This window comes from Anarrhichthys ocellatus, unplaced genomic scaffold (assembly GCF_004355925.1).
Source record: "Anarrhichthys ocellatus isolate YVR2014 unplaced genomic scaffold, GSC_Weel_1.0 scaffold27, whole genome shotgun sequence".
NCBI lineage: Eukaryota > Metazoa > Chordata > Actinopteri > Perciformes > Anarhichadidae > Anarrhichthys > Anarrhichthys ocellatus.
Window position 1 is genome coordinate 2,121,900 of NW_022280057.1, and position 16,754 is coordinate 2,138,653.

The 16,754-nt window shown below is 42.0% G+C and overlaps 2 protein-coding genes across 3 annotated transcripts in view; both read left to right on the plus strand.

Annotated features, from left to right (window-relative positions):
* The window catches only part of ocrl (OCRL inositol polyphosphate-5-phosphatase), a 15,913-nt gene extending 12,444 nt beyond the window's left edge, over positions 1 to 3,469 (plus strand). For both annotated transcript variants that reach the window (XM_031862712.1, XM_031862713.1), the window contains 4 exons: positions 906 to 990; positions 1,263 to 1,390; positions 1,732 to 1,843; positions 2,504 to 3,469. In XM_031862712.1, coding sequence (XP_031718572.1) covers positions 906 to 990; positions 1,263 to 1,390; positions 1,732 to 1,843; positions 2,504 to 2,628 — 450 coding nt within the window. In that variant the 3' untranslated portion in view covers positions 2,629 to 3,469. The remainder of the gene's footprint in view (positions 1 to 905; positions 991 to 1,262; positions 1,391 to 1,731; positions 1,844 to 2,503) is intronic.
* A 94-nt stretch (positions 3,470 to 3,563) lies between these two features.
* The window catches only part of vimr2 (vimentin-related 2), a 16,056-nt gene continuing 2,865 nt past the window's right edge, over positions 3,564 to 16,754 (plus strand). Inside the window, exons 1-9 of the mRNA XM_031862714.1 lie at positions 3,564 to 4,900; positions 5,351 to 5,501; positions 5,635 to 5,793; positions 5,994 to 6,113; positions 8,482 to 8,577; positions 10,615 to 10,746; positions 12,554 to 12,685; positions 15,426 to 15,536; positions 15,660 to 15,784. Of these exons, the coding sequence (XP_031718574.1) occupies positions 4,791 to 4,900; positions 5,351 to 5,501; positions 5,635 to 5,793; positions 5,994 to 6,113; positions 8,482 to 8,577; positions 10,615 to 10,746; positions 12,554 to 12,685; positions 15,426 to 15,536; positions 15,660 to 15,784 (1,136 nt within the window). The 5' untranslated portion in view covers positions 3,564 to 4,790. The remainder of the gene's footprint in view (positions 4,901 to 5,350; positions 5,502 to 5,634; positions 5,794 to 5,993; positions 6,114 to 8,481; positions 8,578 to 10,614; positions 10,747 to 12,553; positions 12,686 to 15,425; positions 15,537 to 15,659; positions 15,785 to 16,754) is intronic.

Genomic DNA, 16,754 nt, shown 5'->3' on the forward strand with positions numbered 1-16,754 from the left:
CTGATCAAATACTCGCTACCACTGATCAAATACTCGCTACCACTGATCAAGTACTCGCTACAACCGATCAAATACTCGCTATAACCGATCAAGTACTCGCTACCACTGATCAAGTACTCGCTACCACTGATCAAGTACTAACTTGTGTCAACTTGTTAAATACTGGCCACAACTGATGAGATACTAGCAACCTCAATGGCTGTCTATCATGAGTTGATAAGACCGTGAATTGAGGGAAGTAGTTAGATTTGTTTTTGTTGAGAATGGTCCATTAACTGTCCCTTTCATGTATTACACCCTTAAAGACAAAGGAAAGGCCCTTATGCTATAACGTGATAATATCCCATATAATCACTTGTAATATCTCAGTATGCTGTGTTGCTGTCCTGTGAAACATGTATCTCCAAATCCTTTCATGAGCTGAGATTCTGGGGAGTAGGGCAATTTTTAAACTATTTTTCAAAAATTCATTACAGTGTAATCATCGTGATCCTACTAGAAAATAGTTTCTTATATACAAAGAAAGATGTTTTTTTTTTTTTAAAGTTGGGTACAAACCTAAGTTACAAGCTTATTGTCCTGATGACAAACTACAGCATGGAGCCTTCTGAAGGTCTGTGTGCACCGTTACGTTCAGGCTCATTAGCATTAGTTGCAGAAACAGACGGGTTTACTGGTCTCCCCGAGGAGAAAAAGTGATTTATGTAAGACTGAAGATGAACTTCATTTCATGTTTTATTCCTCATATGATGATTTACAGGCCACACTTTTCTTAATGTTGGGTGAGCATTTGTATGTGCGTGACACAATAACTACATAATGAACCAGCATATACTGATTGTGCACAGAGGTACTTGTGGGAACTGTTCTTAAATGTTCCGTGTCTGTCTCTGTGCGTCTCCCAGGAGGACTTGTTCCAGACACCAGGACTACAAGAGGAGCTGCAGAGCATTATCGACTGTCTGGACACCAGCATCCCAGACTCCATCTGTATCCTTGTTTATGGAGCCGGTTCCCCCAAGACCCAGTCCTGCAATCATTGAAATGCCAAACAGTGCATCAAATAAGACACATATGTTCACGCTAACTCAATTAACTCATTGGTCCTGTTGTGTCTTGTTCTTGAGGATGTCACTGTTATTAGCATTATTATGACGATATTAATAGTAGTAAGCTAGGAGGTCAGAGTTAGAAGGGGCCCTTCCTCTCAATATATCTATAGCGCTCCATATTTGCTTGTTCTTCCTGAACTGTTCATGTAGCGGGTTGTAACCACTCTGTTGCTGAGGCTCTGCTGATCTTCTTGGAGGCCTTGCCAGAGCCAGTGGTGTGTTATGAACTCTACCAGCGGTGCCTGGACTGCGCTCACGACAGCCGCCTCTGCAAGCAGGTGCAGTGACGCTTCAGTTCCCCATCATTACTTTGCTTAGCTTCTGTGCTTTTACTCATACCACCATCTACTGTAGGTTTACACTGACTATGGATACATACCTCATACAATCCCACTTAAAGAGATCCAACCTATTCCTTTAACATACCGTGTAGTTATATGTACGATGTAGACCAGTTAGGCATTGTTTTCTGAGAGGAATTTTGAAGTTTATTTTAATGCAGCTGTATAGGAAAGAGTGTAGAAAGGCTATGTCTTAGCTCAGCATTATCCCAGGATGTTTCTTTGTCGTATACTGCATACTGTAATCTGTATGGCTGACCTTTCTCTACTTTTGACAGTTAATCTCCCAGTTGCCCCGAGCTCACCGCAACGTGTTTCGCTACTTAATGGCTTTTCTGAAGGAGCTTCTCAAGCACTCGCACAACAACAACCTGACGGCCAGCCTCATAGGTATGAAGTGGAAACCTCCTACCTTAATGCTCACTACACTCATTGAACAGCCAGTTGTTTCTAATGCGCATCAATCCCGATCGATTGGAACAACATGGCACAACACAACATCTGAAGAAAAATAAGTCCATTGTAGTATAAATGGTTTGTTGTGTGGCTCTATGTGTTTGTTGTATTTATCCCACAAATACGAAGAATCTGGTAACATCAATCCAGTGTGACTATTATTATTTTCTGTAAATGTTTACACAAAATACGGCACTTTTGTGCCAGTATTAAATTCAAGCTACAATAAAAAACATATGTAATGGTACCCATTCCTTGAGATGTGTTCTTCTTTAGAGCTCAGACTTCAGACTAATGTACTGTACCCTGTTTAAAGGCATTGTGGGTGATGCAGTAGTTGGGGAGAGCACAAATTATTTACTCTCATTACCTGTGATTTTCTGTCAATCAGGACTTTTACGCATCATTCTTATGGTAGCCATTCTGATAAATATCCTGACAAACCACAAGGGTTGGCTACAGAGACATGAATGTTCTGATGGTGTATTTTGTCTTCAAGCTGCCGGTAATACAGAACATGGAGAATAGTTTTCTTTTATTTGACTAGATAAAAGTGTCTATCTTGACCTTATTGTCCTGCTCTTTTTATTTTAGCGACACTCTTTGCCAGCCTCCTCATCCGTCCCCCTCCCAAGCTGATGGGCAGGCAGGCGCCACACGACCGGCAGAAAGCTATCAACTTCATCCTGGGTTTCCTCATGGCAGGAGACGAGGAGTAACCGAGACCGATGGTACCTCATGGCGTTGGTCGGGTTTGGAGTGGATTCCCAACCTGCCTTACTGTTGGACCTGATTTACATGGTATTTAGTCATCTATCGGAGACCAGTGCAGCCGTTTTGCACCCTACATTTTCTCAAGCTAGAGGAACTCAAGACTTCACTGAAGCTGTGGTGATTTCACCAAGTGTCATATCACAGAATGACCCCTCGCTGGATTCGCAATCACTTGGGTTTGGTTTGAACTGATGCCTACGCACTTTCTTATGACCTTAAGGCCCCGTGTCTCTGCAGTAGAGTCGTCCTCGCCCTCAGCTGATACTTCTTAGTGGAGGTGATCATGCCAAAACAACCCCTGAACAGTGAGTGGTAAGAAAGTGAAAACTCTAAGTATCCGTAGATCAATTTCACTAAATAAAAGGAGATTTACTGAAGTTTTAGGACATAGACTGAATAGTAGTATAAAGCAAATAGTTAGAAATGGGGTAATTGTAGGAATGAATCACTAAGAATGTTTAAGCTTTAGATAAATCATGACAATCATCTGTTTTAACTGACGGGACATTATTATAGATATCTTCAAGAACTATTTGTTACCATACTCATTGTATTTTAACTGTTATTTATATATATTTTTTTCTTTGTTCATCTGAACAGTTTCTGGTTTCTACTACAATATGGTTTATTTTCAGCTCTGCATTGCTTTTAAGATATTCCTTGCTTGTTTTTTTTTTTATCATCCTGTTATCGAAAACTCTGTGTCGTGAATGTTTGCTGTTTCTGTGTAACTCCAGCCGTGAGCCTTACGTCTCGTTTTTTGCCAGTTCCTCTTGAGTTACAAAACAAGTATGTTGACACACTAACTTCCTGGTTAACCAGAATCAAGGGAGGAGTCTCCCTCCGTGGTTCCTGATGTCTTAAATGGTGTAAATAGTGATCGTTTCCCTGTTTCATGGGTATTTGACTGTCGGTATGGTGATGCAAATCTGTGGTGGTGTCTGTAGTTTGTCCTGTTTGTCATGAAGGTGGTGCTGTTGATGTCGGTGTTTGTTTACATGTCTTTTTCCTCACTTCGGCCACATCTTAAAGCTCATTTCTCATTGTTTTAGGCTGTTGTGATGCCAAGGCACAGCCGTTGTGGTGTTAATGGTAAATCCAGATTGTTTTTGGTGCTGCGGCTCTTTCTGTGTGCACAATGTAACGGACCATCACTCTGCAGGGTGCAGTCTTTGTGCCACTGAGGACATTCTGTAGTCACTGTTGCAAACCATGTCATTGAAATAAGGAACTTCTCTGCTGTGTATAATGGACTGTCATTTCCTCTTTAAAAATTTTCCTCTTTTACAGTTTTAGAGATGTCAGCAGTAGTTCTCCCAGTCGACAAAAATATTCACATTTATGACATTAATTCCCCTTTTGAGCTTCTGAGGATTTAATGTTTGGAGACGATTGTGAGCACATTCTGTAATGTGACAACACTGACTGTCATGGCACTCATAGATATGCCTGTTGGGCTGAAGTTGCTCTATTCTTGTTTTTTCTGCCCGATTGCCATCAATACACTAAATTCTGATTGTTTTTAGTGTAAAGCCCAGCTTTGACAGAAGGTGGCTTGACCCTGAATGAAGAGTTGAGAGACATTTTACAATAGCCATTTATTTTTTTCATTTTGTCTTTTATACTATCCTCATCGTGTTAAACGCAGAATCAATATATTCAATAACCTCTTATCCCGCTGTACCAGCTAGTGTATCTGTGTGGCTCCGTTGTGCTTCTTTGTCTTCAGTTTTGTCCATGAAATTAAGGTACATTTAAAGGTATGTGAGGAAACACTCGCACCATGCTTTCCACTTTTCAGATTTTTGGTGCTTTTAATTTATTTAACAGAAATAAAACTGTCTAAAGCTGTTTTTGTTTTTTCCATTAAACACCGCCTTGTTTATTGACCTCTTTGCTATTTTGATAAACAACAATTGTACAATGTCTTCAGGCACATGTGACATCGTTACTGCCTGATGTTCACGGTATATTTAGTCCACTCGGTGGCCGGTGAGAGATCCTTCACCTCACTGCTACATTCTCATCCTTGGTGAATATAAAACCCCACCGTGGACCTGCTGCCACTATTTGCCTGTAGTAGTTCTGTTTGGACCAGTCCAAAGCCATGGCCATGCTCAGAGTGTCTTCCTACCGCAAGCTGTTTGAGGATGATAGCTGGAGTCGAAGTGGAGGGTTGAGTGTTCAGTGTGCAGGCCAGTACCGAGCCTCTGTCAGGTCAGTGTGGGTCTCTGGGTGGAGGGCGACTTCAGAATTTGGGCTGCACTTTACAAATTTTAAGATGTTGGGGACCGACTCGAGTGTTGTTCCTCTTAAAAATAATATAGAAGTTGAGATGTTTGAACAGAAACAAATGTTTGGGTGCAAAGTTCATGAACCTGGTTGTAGAGTTTACATGTAGTTACAGCAGATTTTTCTGAATGGTGATGACAAATGCCTTTTGTGCTCACGGGTGTAATCACATAGTCTGTTCATTTACCGTGACGGTGATTCTGAACTGTAGACACTTTTTTTTTTTTTTTTGTGTGTTTCCTTCTGAATGTGGCAAATAAATGTTTTACGGGCGACTGTATTTAGCTTTGTGACGGTCATCAAGGTGGATCAAATGATCTCCCCTAGGATCCTTCAAAACAGTCTAGTCTTTGGTACTTTGTGTCTTCCTCTCAGGGGTGCGGCCGTTGACAAGTGTGGCGGTGACTGTGACAAGTTAGACTTTGTAGCTGCCAAGGCCCTCAACAAGGAGGGTCTGAACCGGTTTGTCCACGACCGCACCATCATAGCTGCCCTCAATGACCGACTGGTCAGGCTTATTGAACTGGTGAGGAAAAACTGCTCCCAATGACACATCAGCAGCGTATATTCCCTCTGCTGAATCACGCCTTTGGTCTTGGTAAATGAAGCAGTACATCTATAAACCATATGTAGCGGTTTAATCCGTCTGTGTCCTTTAGGCTCATTGTTTTGAGGAGGAGAATGAGTCTCTTGAATGTCAGATTGTGGAGCTAGAGGAGAAGCTGAACAGTCGACGAGCCTCCTCCAGCATCGGCTCCACTGTGGCCGAGCCCGACTACAGTCTGGATGCAGTGGTGGAAAGACTGCGCAGGGAGAGGGTAGGGTGCTGCTGCTGGGTGTGTCTGCTCTGCTGCATGTTTGTCTGTGTGTGACATTCCTAAATCGGGTTTTCTCATAGACGGTCCATTGCACTCCTCACTCCGTCCCATCAATTTTACTGCAGTTCGTACAGTGACGAGCAGCACTGATCTTTAACCTTGTCGAGATCCATCACTGTCGTCACTGCGTCTCCCTGCAGGATGAGATTCTGTGCGACACCGAGGACCTGCAGAAGGAGCTCGAGCATCGGATGAAAGGATACGAGAAGGCTGCACAGCAGAGGATCCTCCTCCAGCAGGGACGACAAGATGTGGCTGAGGTAACAGTTGTGAATACAATAGCATCCGTACCTGGAAGACGACTGACAAATGAGTGGAAGTCTGGGCTGTAAACAGGATTTAGAAAAATAGACTCCTCCTACAAAAAATAGGAAATGAACTACCAAGATCTATACTAAAGTGATATCCGTAAAGTGTTTCTAAACAAACGATTAGTTTTGTACAGACGAGAAATAAACATGCAGTAATACGAAAGTTGGAGTATGTACTTTGACCAATTTAGTTATTCTAAGAAATCAGCTCTAGAAATTAAACTAGCTAAAGAGATTCAAAGCCAACGAACAATAGCAACTACTTTTTAACAACTATAATCATCAACCTGCAAAAACACTGGATCCTACATTTCACCCATAGAAATAGAATGAGAGTAGGACTGGTAACTGTGCTATAATTGATCAGACCTTTGTTGTGTTAATGTACCTTGAGCACTAGATGGTAGTGTTAAGCTGCTCCATCTCCCCTCGGCCTCCTGGTGAATCAGTTGAAGCTCTGCACAGCTGCTCCTCTGCAGCGCTACCCAATGGGTGTTGATCACCAGCAGTCACACAGTCTGGGCTGACAGCCCACTGCAACCTGAGCCACCAACTTTTCCATTTACCCCCCCCTCCCTCACACATGCCAGAGCCCATCTCTTCCCAGCTGCGCCAGAAGCGAGGGAGGCTTTAATTTCTCCCTTACAGATGTAATGCAGGCTGTAATACGGTGCCGTAATGTTCCTGCTGGCTCAGTTCTCTGGTTCTGAATTAGAAGCAGCTGCAGGGTGACGAGACTTGGTGGGAAACCGACAGGGAGGCAGAGGAGCGAGCACAACCCAGCTCAACTCATAGCTAGTTGCAGTTCTCTCAACATTATGTTGATGATTATGGTGATGAAACGAGGCATGTTTGGTTTGTTTTTCAGTATACTACGAGACACTGTATTTTTGTCTCTCCCGCCAGTTCTCCTCCAGCTTTATATTTTGTTCCACTCATGTCGTGTTGCTGGACCTAGTTGGCTGCAGCAAAGTGCAGGTGCAAGTGAAATGAGCACCAGAATTAACAACATTCACCAAAATTAAAATCCAATCACTATCAATTACAATCAGTCTGTTTCATAAGTAGTGCTGGGAACAAAAAATTGAAAAAAAGGGAAGTGTTCGTTACACACTCTTAGGCAGAATAAGGAGAGAAGTTGAATTGAAAGCCTTTATTTAGGCAGGCATGTCGATTAAAGCACCTCAGAGGGTCCTCATTAGGGAGAAAATAGCACTTGATTTTTAAATATTGAGAAACTTAAAGTTGTTTTAACAATCATCTTCTTACTATGAGCGATGGATTCCACAGAAATGCACAATTTTCTGCTTGAGTTAGATCAGTTTTGGTTATTGTACCTGACAGATTTCTGTTTTTCTCAGTGCTCTTTTCCATCGGTCTCAATGGGGCGGAGCTCAGTTTGGAAAAAAAATGTTCCCCCTAAACTTTTTGCATTGTTAGTAGCAAATATTTAAAGTTTCAGTATGTTTTGTATCCCTCTCACCGCTCTCATCAGCATAGCTTTTAGCAGAATATCTCACTTTAACAGCTGACCAGTTATCTAGCCGGTGAGGAGAGTGGAGCATTTAGCTGATAAAGAGACGGATATTTTCCTGAGGAGTTGGTGAAGACCAAAATAGAGCTGACATACATTTGTCAGGTGGACAGAACACGACTGCAGATTAATGCTAATGTTGCTCTCCTGGATGCTAACAATAGGCAACAGTTTCAAAGGTATCTGCTAAATTGACTTAATTAGGTGCTGTTATGTCAGTGTCGTGTTTACAGCTTGTTCTGCTGCCCCTAAGTGCTCAAAAAGACTTAATGCTGCTGACAAGTTGTCCCTCAGCGGCTGAACACCGGCAGCTGCAGGACCAGACTACTTTTACTCACTGCTGTCCATCATGGATCCTGCCACCCTCCCTGCGAGGCTCCACAACTTCACCACCAAACTCTCTCTGCATGTGTCCGAACGTAAATGCCGGCACCCACAGTAATTGCATCCAACACAAATGAATCTGGTTCTTTAAAAAGAGTGGATGAGCTGAGAACCCCTGCTGGCAGATAGATTGGTGGACACGGCTTTTGTGTCTAGTTAGCCTCCTTCTGATCTTCTTCCTCCTCCTCCTCCTTCCTCTGCATTGCGGTGTCTACTTGCTGTTCAGTGAAACAGGTGGATGTGCTGTGCTGATAGTTGTTCAGTGCAGAAAGAAAGCTTTTTGTTCCTCCAACCTGTGGTGTGATTTACTACACAAATGGCAGTGTTCCTCCTCCAGAAATTAAGTTGAACTTCTTTACCTGCAGCCTTGTTCTCTTTTTAATTTGATTTTCTTTGCAGGAAGTCGATGCTGTGACAGCAGCGTGTTTGGCGCTGAGGGAGCAAGTGGCTATCTACGAGGAGCAGCTGGCCAACATGGTGGACCAGCACACCACGGTGAGGGGGAGAGAGGATATATAGCTGCACTGTGAGGAAACACGAGTTGTTTATAGCCATGAAAGTGACTCAAAATGAGGCATTTAGGTTGGAAAGGAGTGATGGAGAAATGCCCGGGCCAGTGGTGATAATCACAGCTGTGATGACCCCACTCACCTTGATGAAGAGCCAAAAAAAAGCCCCGTCAACAGTAACACATGGGGAGAGGATTGAAACACAAATTATGTAATTGAGGCTAACGTGCAACCAGTCAAAATTTCCACTTATCCATAATCATAAACAGACGAGAGGAAAGGGGACTGAAGCTAAATAACAGAAAAAACTGAGTTCTGAGATCATTCAGGCTGAACACACACCCACACACACACACACACACACACACACACAGAGGGCTAGCTAGTGTACAGCTAACATCAGTACTGTCTGCATATCGGCTGTTTGGGGCGTATGAACCAAACCGAGAGGTCAACTTCACATGAACGACACAAGTGAAAATTCTCATCGCTGTGTCTGAAAGTCCAGATATTAACACACTGACATCTTCTCATGTAACTCTTGATGTGAAAGCGAATACGCACACAACACAAAATGTCAAACTACTGCTTTGAAATAGGGACACGCTTGCAACCATATCCAATTCACATCATTTCCTTTATCACATCCGTACACACCCTGTTCTCTCCACCTTCTACAATATTCTCCACCTCGCCAGGAGATGACAGTATCAGATCTCGAGGCTGTAGGGAGAGGGAGGGAGAAAGAGAGAGAGAGGCAGCTGAAGCAGGACCAACTCCATCACACTGTGTTTTTCTCTGCAAAGCCGGGCCGCCCGGCGTTTAACACACTCCCTCTGGGACACGCTCGATAACTCACGGTCCGGGAAATGCAGCTGAATACCAAATGAAAACTGAAGTTCCCTTTGTTTTATTAACTGTTGTTGTTATCAGCACTTTCAGATACCCCCATATTCCCCTGACAAATTGGCAGCCATGTCGTTATTTAGGTGGAGGGGAAAATGTTAAGACTGCCTCTGCAGCGGTTCATTTATCTCCGTAATGGATGTGGGTTTTTTTTTACTAAAGGGGCTACATATTGGAAGCTGAAGACAAGTATGTTGAGGTCTTTGACGTGTGTCTAAATACACCAAAATGTACTGCATGTGTTTGTATTTGAAGAGGTGGAATGAAACTAAGTACATTGATGCAAATACTGTATTTAGGCACGTATTTGAAGTACTACAGTATTTTTATTTCATGCATTGTACTTCTACTGCACTAAAATTCAGAGGCAAATATTGTACTTTTTTTGTATTTGACAGCTTTAGTTACTAGTTACATTACAATTTAAGATTAAAAACTTATGATATGCTAATAAAATGTAATGCAAATATCAACAGTTTATAAATAGATCAAATTAGTTTTGCCTCGACCAACTCCGATATTAAAATGTTACTTATACATTAATGTATTCGTAATAGTAATCTAATTATACAGAATATATTTGCTTGACACTCACAGGGATCATTTGTCTGCATAACAATTTCTTTTACCTTCAACACAGTTATTTTACAGATAACGCTTACATTAACTTAAACATATTCGAATGATTACAAGTCCTGCATTCCAAATATTATTAAAATTTACTTAAAGTAAAAGTATTGATGGCCATTTTCTGTGCTAAATTAATATGTATTGTTGATTTGTTATAAGCAGCATTTTAATGTACTAGCTGGTCGAGCAAATTTTAACTACTTTAAGTAGTAATTTAGCAGTGTAATCATTTATGCATCATATTTTATAAAGTGATCACATGCTTTTTATGTAAAATCTCAAGTAGAGCTGTCAAATGTATATCTATAGTGGAATAAAAAGTGCAATATTTCTTATACTATTAGAAGTATAAAGTAGCATACAATGGAAATAATCAAGTAAAGTACAAGTACCTCAAAGTTCAACTTGAGTACAACACTTGTACTCAGTTACATTTCACCACTGAGTAAAGGATGTGAATGTACTTCACCACTATGTGTATGAGCAGGCCGTGGAGAGTCTGCTGCAGCCGGCTGAAGTGACTACAGGAGCGGTGGCAGCCATTACATTTGGCAGCCCTGACATCACTCCGGTCCTGGATGTAAAGGAGTACTACTGCCAGCTGGCCGAGAGCCTCCAGGTACAACACGCTGTAACGTAAGGCACACAAACATGTCATGAAGTGCAAGCCTTTTGGTGCCAAATGCTTTACAGTAGCATGGCCGTATACAACCGTAGCATCACATCAAGGCTTTAGTTCTCAGTGAGAGACCCTAAACTGCACACGACTGGACAAAGGTCATACTCGTACCAAGTACATTTACTCAAGTACTGCACTTGAGGACAATTTTAAGGTACTACTCCACTACTTCAGAGGGAAGTATGTCAGTAATATGTTATCCAACAGCTATATATACTTGTTACTTTTAAAATTACTTAAAAAAAAAACCATGTTAAAGTAAAATACACCGTGACAGATTAAACCAGTGTTTCCAGACCACAGAGAAAACCCTCTTACCTCTTCACATTAGAGCACAACTGTTAAAATTATCCAATATTTCACAAAAAAATGGAAAGTCCAAAAAAATGAATATATACTTATGTAGAGGAACTTAGTTTTTTCTTCTCTCCTCTCCCATTAATTATCTCACGACCCCTCAGGTTTATCTTGTGACCTTTTGGCGGGGGCCGACCCCTAAGTGTGTCAACCACAGGACTAAACTACTTAACTGAATATAAAGAAACGCCAACTGAACCTTCACCATCTACAACAGTAAAATGGCACTTTCACATTCATGCATCAGGTTTAATAACCTCTTATATGATAGTATGTATATCAGTGACAAAATACATTTTTCTGCAGAGCAAGTACTTTTAAATTTGATATTTAAAGTGCATTTTGTGTAGTTTTACTTCACTAGGATTTTGAATTGCTTTTAGTTGGAGCATTTTAAATTTGTTACATTGCTACTTTCATTTGCGTTAAATGATCTGAGTACTTCTTCAACCGCCGGCTGCCATCCTCATCCTCCTCCTGACTGCTGGTCACCTTCTCTCTCCCTCTGAAACGTCTCACTCAGGTCCAGAATGTAAATCTCAACTTCCACAAATCACACAACGATACTCCCATTTGTTTTCCTTCCCTCTTAACACAACACGAGGGAAGAACTTGAGAATCAGAGGTTCAGGACTGGACCCGAACAGAATGCCTTTGTCTACCTGTGTGTGTGTGTGTGTGTGTGTGTGTTGCAAGCTAAGGCGTGCTGCATTGGGGTCAGACTATAGCTCCGGTGGGTCTGACCTCCTCTGGGTCGAGGATGTCTGCCCGGTTCAGAGGTCACGGCTGTAATCAGACTGCTGGCCGCCTTCCCAGGCTCCTCAGCAGTACTGGAGTGGATGCTGGTGTGTGTGTGTGTGTGTGTGTGTGTGTGTTTGTGTGTGTATGTCCTTCATTTTAAAGCATTGGTGAAGGTTATCCCGTGTATTTCTGTATTTGTATGTCTGTCTAGATGCGTCGGTGTGTTTCTTGCTCCCCAAACCCCGTCTATCTCTCTCCCTCCCACTCAGTTTCTTCTCTCGCCAGCTGGACACCGTCCTGTCTGTGCCCGCCCTCAATTACGAGACGCAATTGTCTCAATGCTAAAAAATGATTGCTATTGGGTCTGAACAGTAATGGTGATTGCTGGCTGACTTCCACACACCTGTGCACACTCATGTCTCGTTTCTGCAGCATTTGTTCCATCTAATCAGAAGTGTGGGGCACACGAGGAGAGGTTCACCCATCAGCCGGCATGAGAGGCTCTGATTGCTCTTTGCTCCCCTGTCAGAGTGCACTTAACTGCCCAAAAGAAAGCACTATCCTCCACGGTCCCGTGCATTTGCAGACTCAAACTGAAAGGTCGTAACTTTCACGACTGCGCTTCTTCCTCTTTTTCCTGTCTTTGCAGTGCGAGTGTGGTGCTGCCTCCTCTGCTGTGAGTCGCCAAGTTGATGGAAAACAACTGGCAGAGGGAAGAGCCGGAGGGTCAACAGTCAAAGACGTGTCAAAGATAAAGGACATCAGTGAGATCAAGATGCTGGTGAGTGGACTCACTGCTGCTCACCATGGGATTTGGGTTTTTTTGCCAAGATTTTGAGATGACCGTTTCTCAGATTTCTGCAATGTACAAATCTCAACAACATATTGTGCAAACATCTGCACTAAGCCAGCTACTCTTATGAACTTCCTTGCATGGAGTTAGATAAGAAGATTGATACCACTATCATATGTGTGCACTAGATGTAAAGCTGCAGCTGATTAGCTTAGCACAAAGACTGGAAACGGGTAAACTGCTAGCATGGCTCCGTCCAAAGGTAACAAAATTGTAGTTTTGAGTATACATCTCAGAAACTGATACTTCTAAACCTCTGGAAATAAAAACACAACTTCCTGCATGTTGGTTAACTCTACTGCCAAGTAAGGCAAAATAAATGTGTATTTTTGGCGGATGAACTGACCCTTTAAGTCTCACATTTACACGTCCTTTAAATCCTTCAGTTACGGCCTTCTGATTCAATTTTTCCCATAACACATTTCCCACCTCTTTACTGACAAAAGTGGAGTCTTACAACCCTCAACTGCCTCTGCTTCGGCCGTCGGCTCCTAAATCAGACATGATGGTGAGAATGAATGGTTTCCCACAGCAGGCGGAGGCAGTAGAGGGCAGCTGAGTGACAGCAGAGCAACAGTGTGGGCGATCCTGCTGACCAGAGTGTTTACTCTGCAGACACTTTCAGCAGGAGATGTGAAGGGCTCGGCTTCAGCTCAGACAGGATTTATTGCCCTCCGTGTCCTTAGTTATTAAGTACAGTCTTTTCAGAGCGCCTGCAGCGTCATAAACGTCTTAAAACTTGCCACACACACACACACACACACACACTGACTCTGCAAACGGAAGAGAGGAAATAAACCTTCATCGGATATTTCTCATCCAACCAGCAGAAAAATGAAAGCAAGGGAGCTTAGAATGAAATCGCAAAGTGAGGCATCAATAAGGAGACAAAACAGTGAAATCACCAGGTGACTCCAGACACTACCTCCTCTTCCTTCACATTAGCCTCCTGAACATCCATCAGTGGTCCGACCACAGCTGACACCTAACCACATCTGTAACAAACACGGTGGTTTAGTTCTCATTACTGTGGCTGCAGCTCTACCTCCAGCTCTTTAAATAAACAGTGAGCCTCTGTAACCACAGCAGAACTCTCCCAACATCATCTACTTTTCTCTAACATGCAGCACACAATCCCCAGTTCTGCTCAATCCAGCCTGACGGATGAACAGCACGGCTTGATCTGCTCTGTTTCCTCTCTCGCCTGTGATGGATGCCTCGGGTCTGGTTTCTCGCTGAGACACAACATGGCCAAACAAACAGATTGCAGTGAAATCAGCCCTGACGCAGAAATGTATATAATAGAGCAGCCACTGATGGGATCATACGCCACTACTCGCACACGGCCCAGACCTCACTTATCATGCCAGGGGGAGCGGAGGAGTGTGGGAGTAAGTGACTCGACTAGGTTTGGGAGTCATCATCAGCCTGTGAGTTGTTACCAGGGTCTTCTTCTGCTCACATGATCTCGCTGAAAGACGAGCACGACCGCATGGATCTCCATCTGGCTGTGACGGCTAATTGTTGAACTTCTGTGATTGCTGTAATTACTCACGGCAGGACACCACAGCTTCAGACACGGGGGGGGGCCTGCTTTTGTAGAAGTGAAGGAACCTGTTTTATCAATGAAGGTTGGTTTGATTGGCGTACTTAAAGGACCAGAGTGTAATACTTAGGGCGCTCTGTTAGCAGAAAGAGACTGTTTCATTAGTGTATAATCACCTGAAATAAGAATCGTTTACGTTAGCTTAGAATAAGCCCTTCATATCTACAAGCGGAGCAGGTCCTCTTCCATGGAGTCCGCCATGTTGCACCACCATGTTTCTATAGTAACAACAAACCAAACAATGGCTCTAGACGGGGTCTTTTGTGTTTTTCTGAAGGCAACCATAGGTTCTCCAACACTCTTGGGTCAGGAGGGGTATTCAGTTAGTTGTTCTGGTTCGGTAGAGCTCAATTTCTATCCATTTTTAATGTGATCATTTGTGGTGATTAACCCACATAGACCCACGAATTCTGCCTTCATTATTCCCGTTTCCAGTTGCTGTCAAGACTTAGAATCTACAAGAACTTTGAGCTAAATGCTAACGTCAACATGCTAACATGACATTTCTAACATGCTGATTTTAAGCAGGAATGTTTACTATCTTGGTTTAGCGTTTTAGCATGCCAACATTGCTAATTAGCAAAAATACAAAGCTGGTAGGAATGACATCAGTTTGGCAGGTGTTTGTTTATTTTAACTTTGACAGCGCTAGAGTAAGGGGTACACTAAAGATATTTAAATTTATCCTGAGGGAGACGTCTATGTACTAAATTTCATGGCGATTAATCCAATAGTTATTGAGAAATATCACCTGAAACCAAAAATGTCAACCTGGTGTTAGCATTGGATCAAAGTCAGTAGGATTCATCATCTGAGATCAATAGAGTCGCACTGCTAGCTCACGTTTAAAATGCTCTGATGAAATAACTACCTGCTCAGCATCAGATGGCAGACAAAATGCATATAGTTCTCCGTAGTTGCCGAGACCTGAAGCTAAAGAAGAGTAAATATGGGATTTAAGGGACCATCATTACATTACTAATAAGATAACTAACTGGAAATCATTGTTTGAAGTATATTTGAACCAATAACCTCTGCTGTGTTTCGTCTGTATTTCTGTAGATTTCAGAGCTACAAAAGGAGCTCGCTGAGCTTGACCAGTGTAACGAGGAACTAGAAGACGAGGTTGAGAGGAAGACTGCTGCATACATGGACGAGATTGCTGAGATGGAGGTCTGAGAGTGGACTGATTAACGATCAATCATAGGCTGTAAAGGACCAGTGGTTTGGACTAATTCTGTCCTTTATTCCCACCCTCTAATCCCACTATGCTGTGTGCGTGTGTGTGTTATTCAGTGTACTATAGATGAAATGTGGCACCAGGAGGCCGACTTCAAAGTGCAGATGAAGGAGCGGTGCGAAGACTACAAGGAGCTGCTCAGTGAGAAGATGGCCAGAGACATGGAAATTACTGCCTACAGGTCAGACACTAATATATTTGATCAGTTAGTTGTTGTTTTTATTCATGCAAAACTGCTCTGAATAGTAATAATGACCTGTGCTTCACAATTTAAGTCAAAACAGGTTCAGGTTATCTTGCAAACATAAAAATATACTTGGAACTGACTAAACTACATTTTTGTTTAAAGGGTCTCTTCTAGTAATGCAGTTGCTAGTCATCATTAATACACATACATAATGCAAAAATACTGAACATTAACTGTTACAGATTAAACATTTATATGAGGAATGTACAGCAAAATGTAGCAAAGACAAAAAAAACATGAAATAGACTTTTAAATTAGACTGAATTAGTGCATAAACTAGAAACCACTGACAAATATTAATATATGCAGGCTGTATTTACAGCACGTATACATAATAACTTCATTATCCATTCAGTATTTATTCCAGTACTCGTTGCACTAACACTCACCCTTGCGCAATTGTTAAACTTATAGAAACAGTTTTTACTTCTACATAGATATGCACTCATGTCCATTGTTAATTTTATATAAATATATTTATATATGCATATTTATTTTGCCCATGTTGAGAGCTACTAGACACCGGACTCAAATTCCTTAATGTGTAAACATTTTTGGCTAATAAAACTAATTCTAAATGTATATTGTTTGACTGATGAGAGGAAAAGAATAAGATAGCCTGTTAACTCTGCCCAAATGCATTTATTGGGTCTCATTTATTAAAGTAACACATGCATTGAAGTTGTGAGTTTTCAGTCTGAATAAGCTCCGTATACAACAGTGTCTAGGAAGATGTAATTGATCTTTCCTTCTGGGGTTGACTTACAGCAATAATTACATTTACCTTCTAATATGTTATAACGGTCATAATATTAGTGCTGATGCAATTGTCTGAGCTGTCTTTTATTTATATATATATATATATATATTCAAGTGAACACAAACTTAGGGTTCACTTGACACA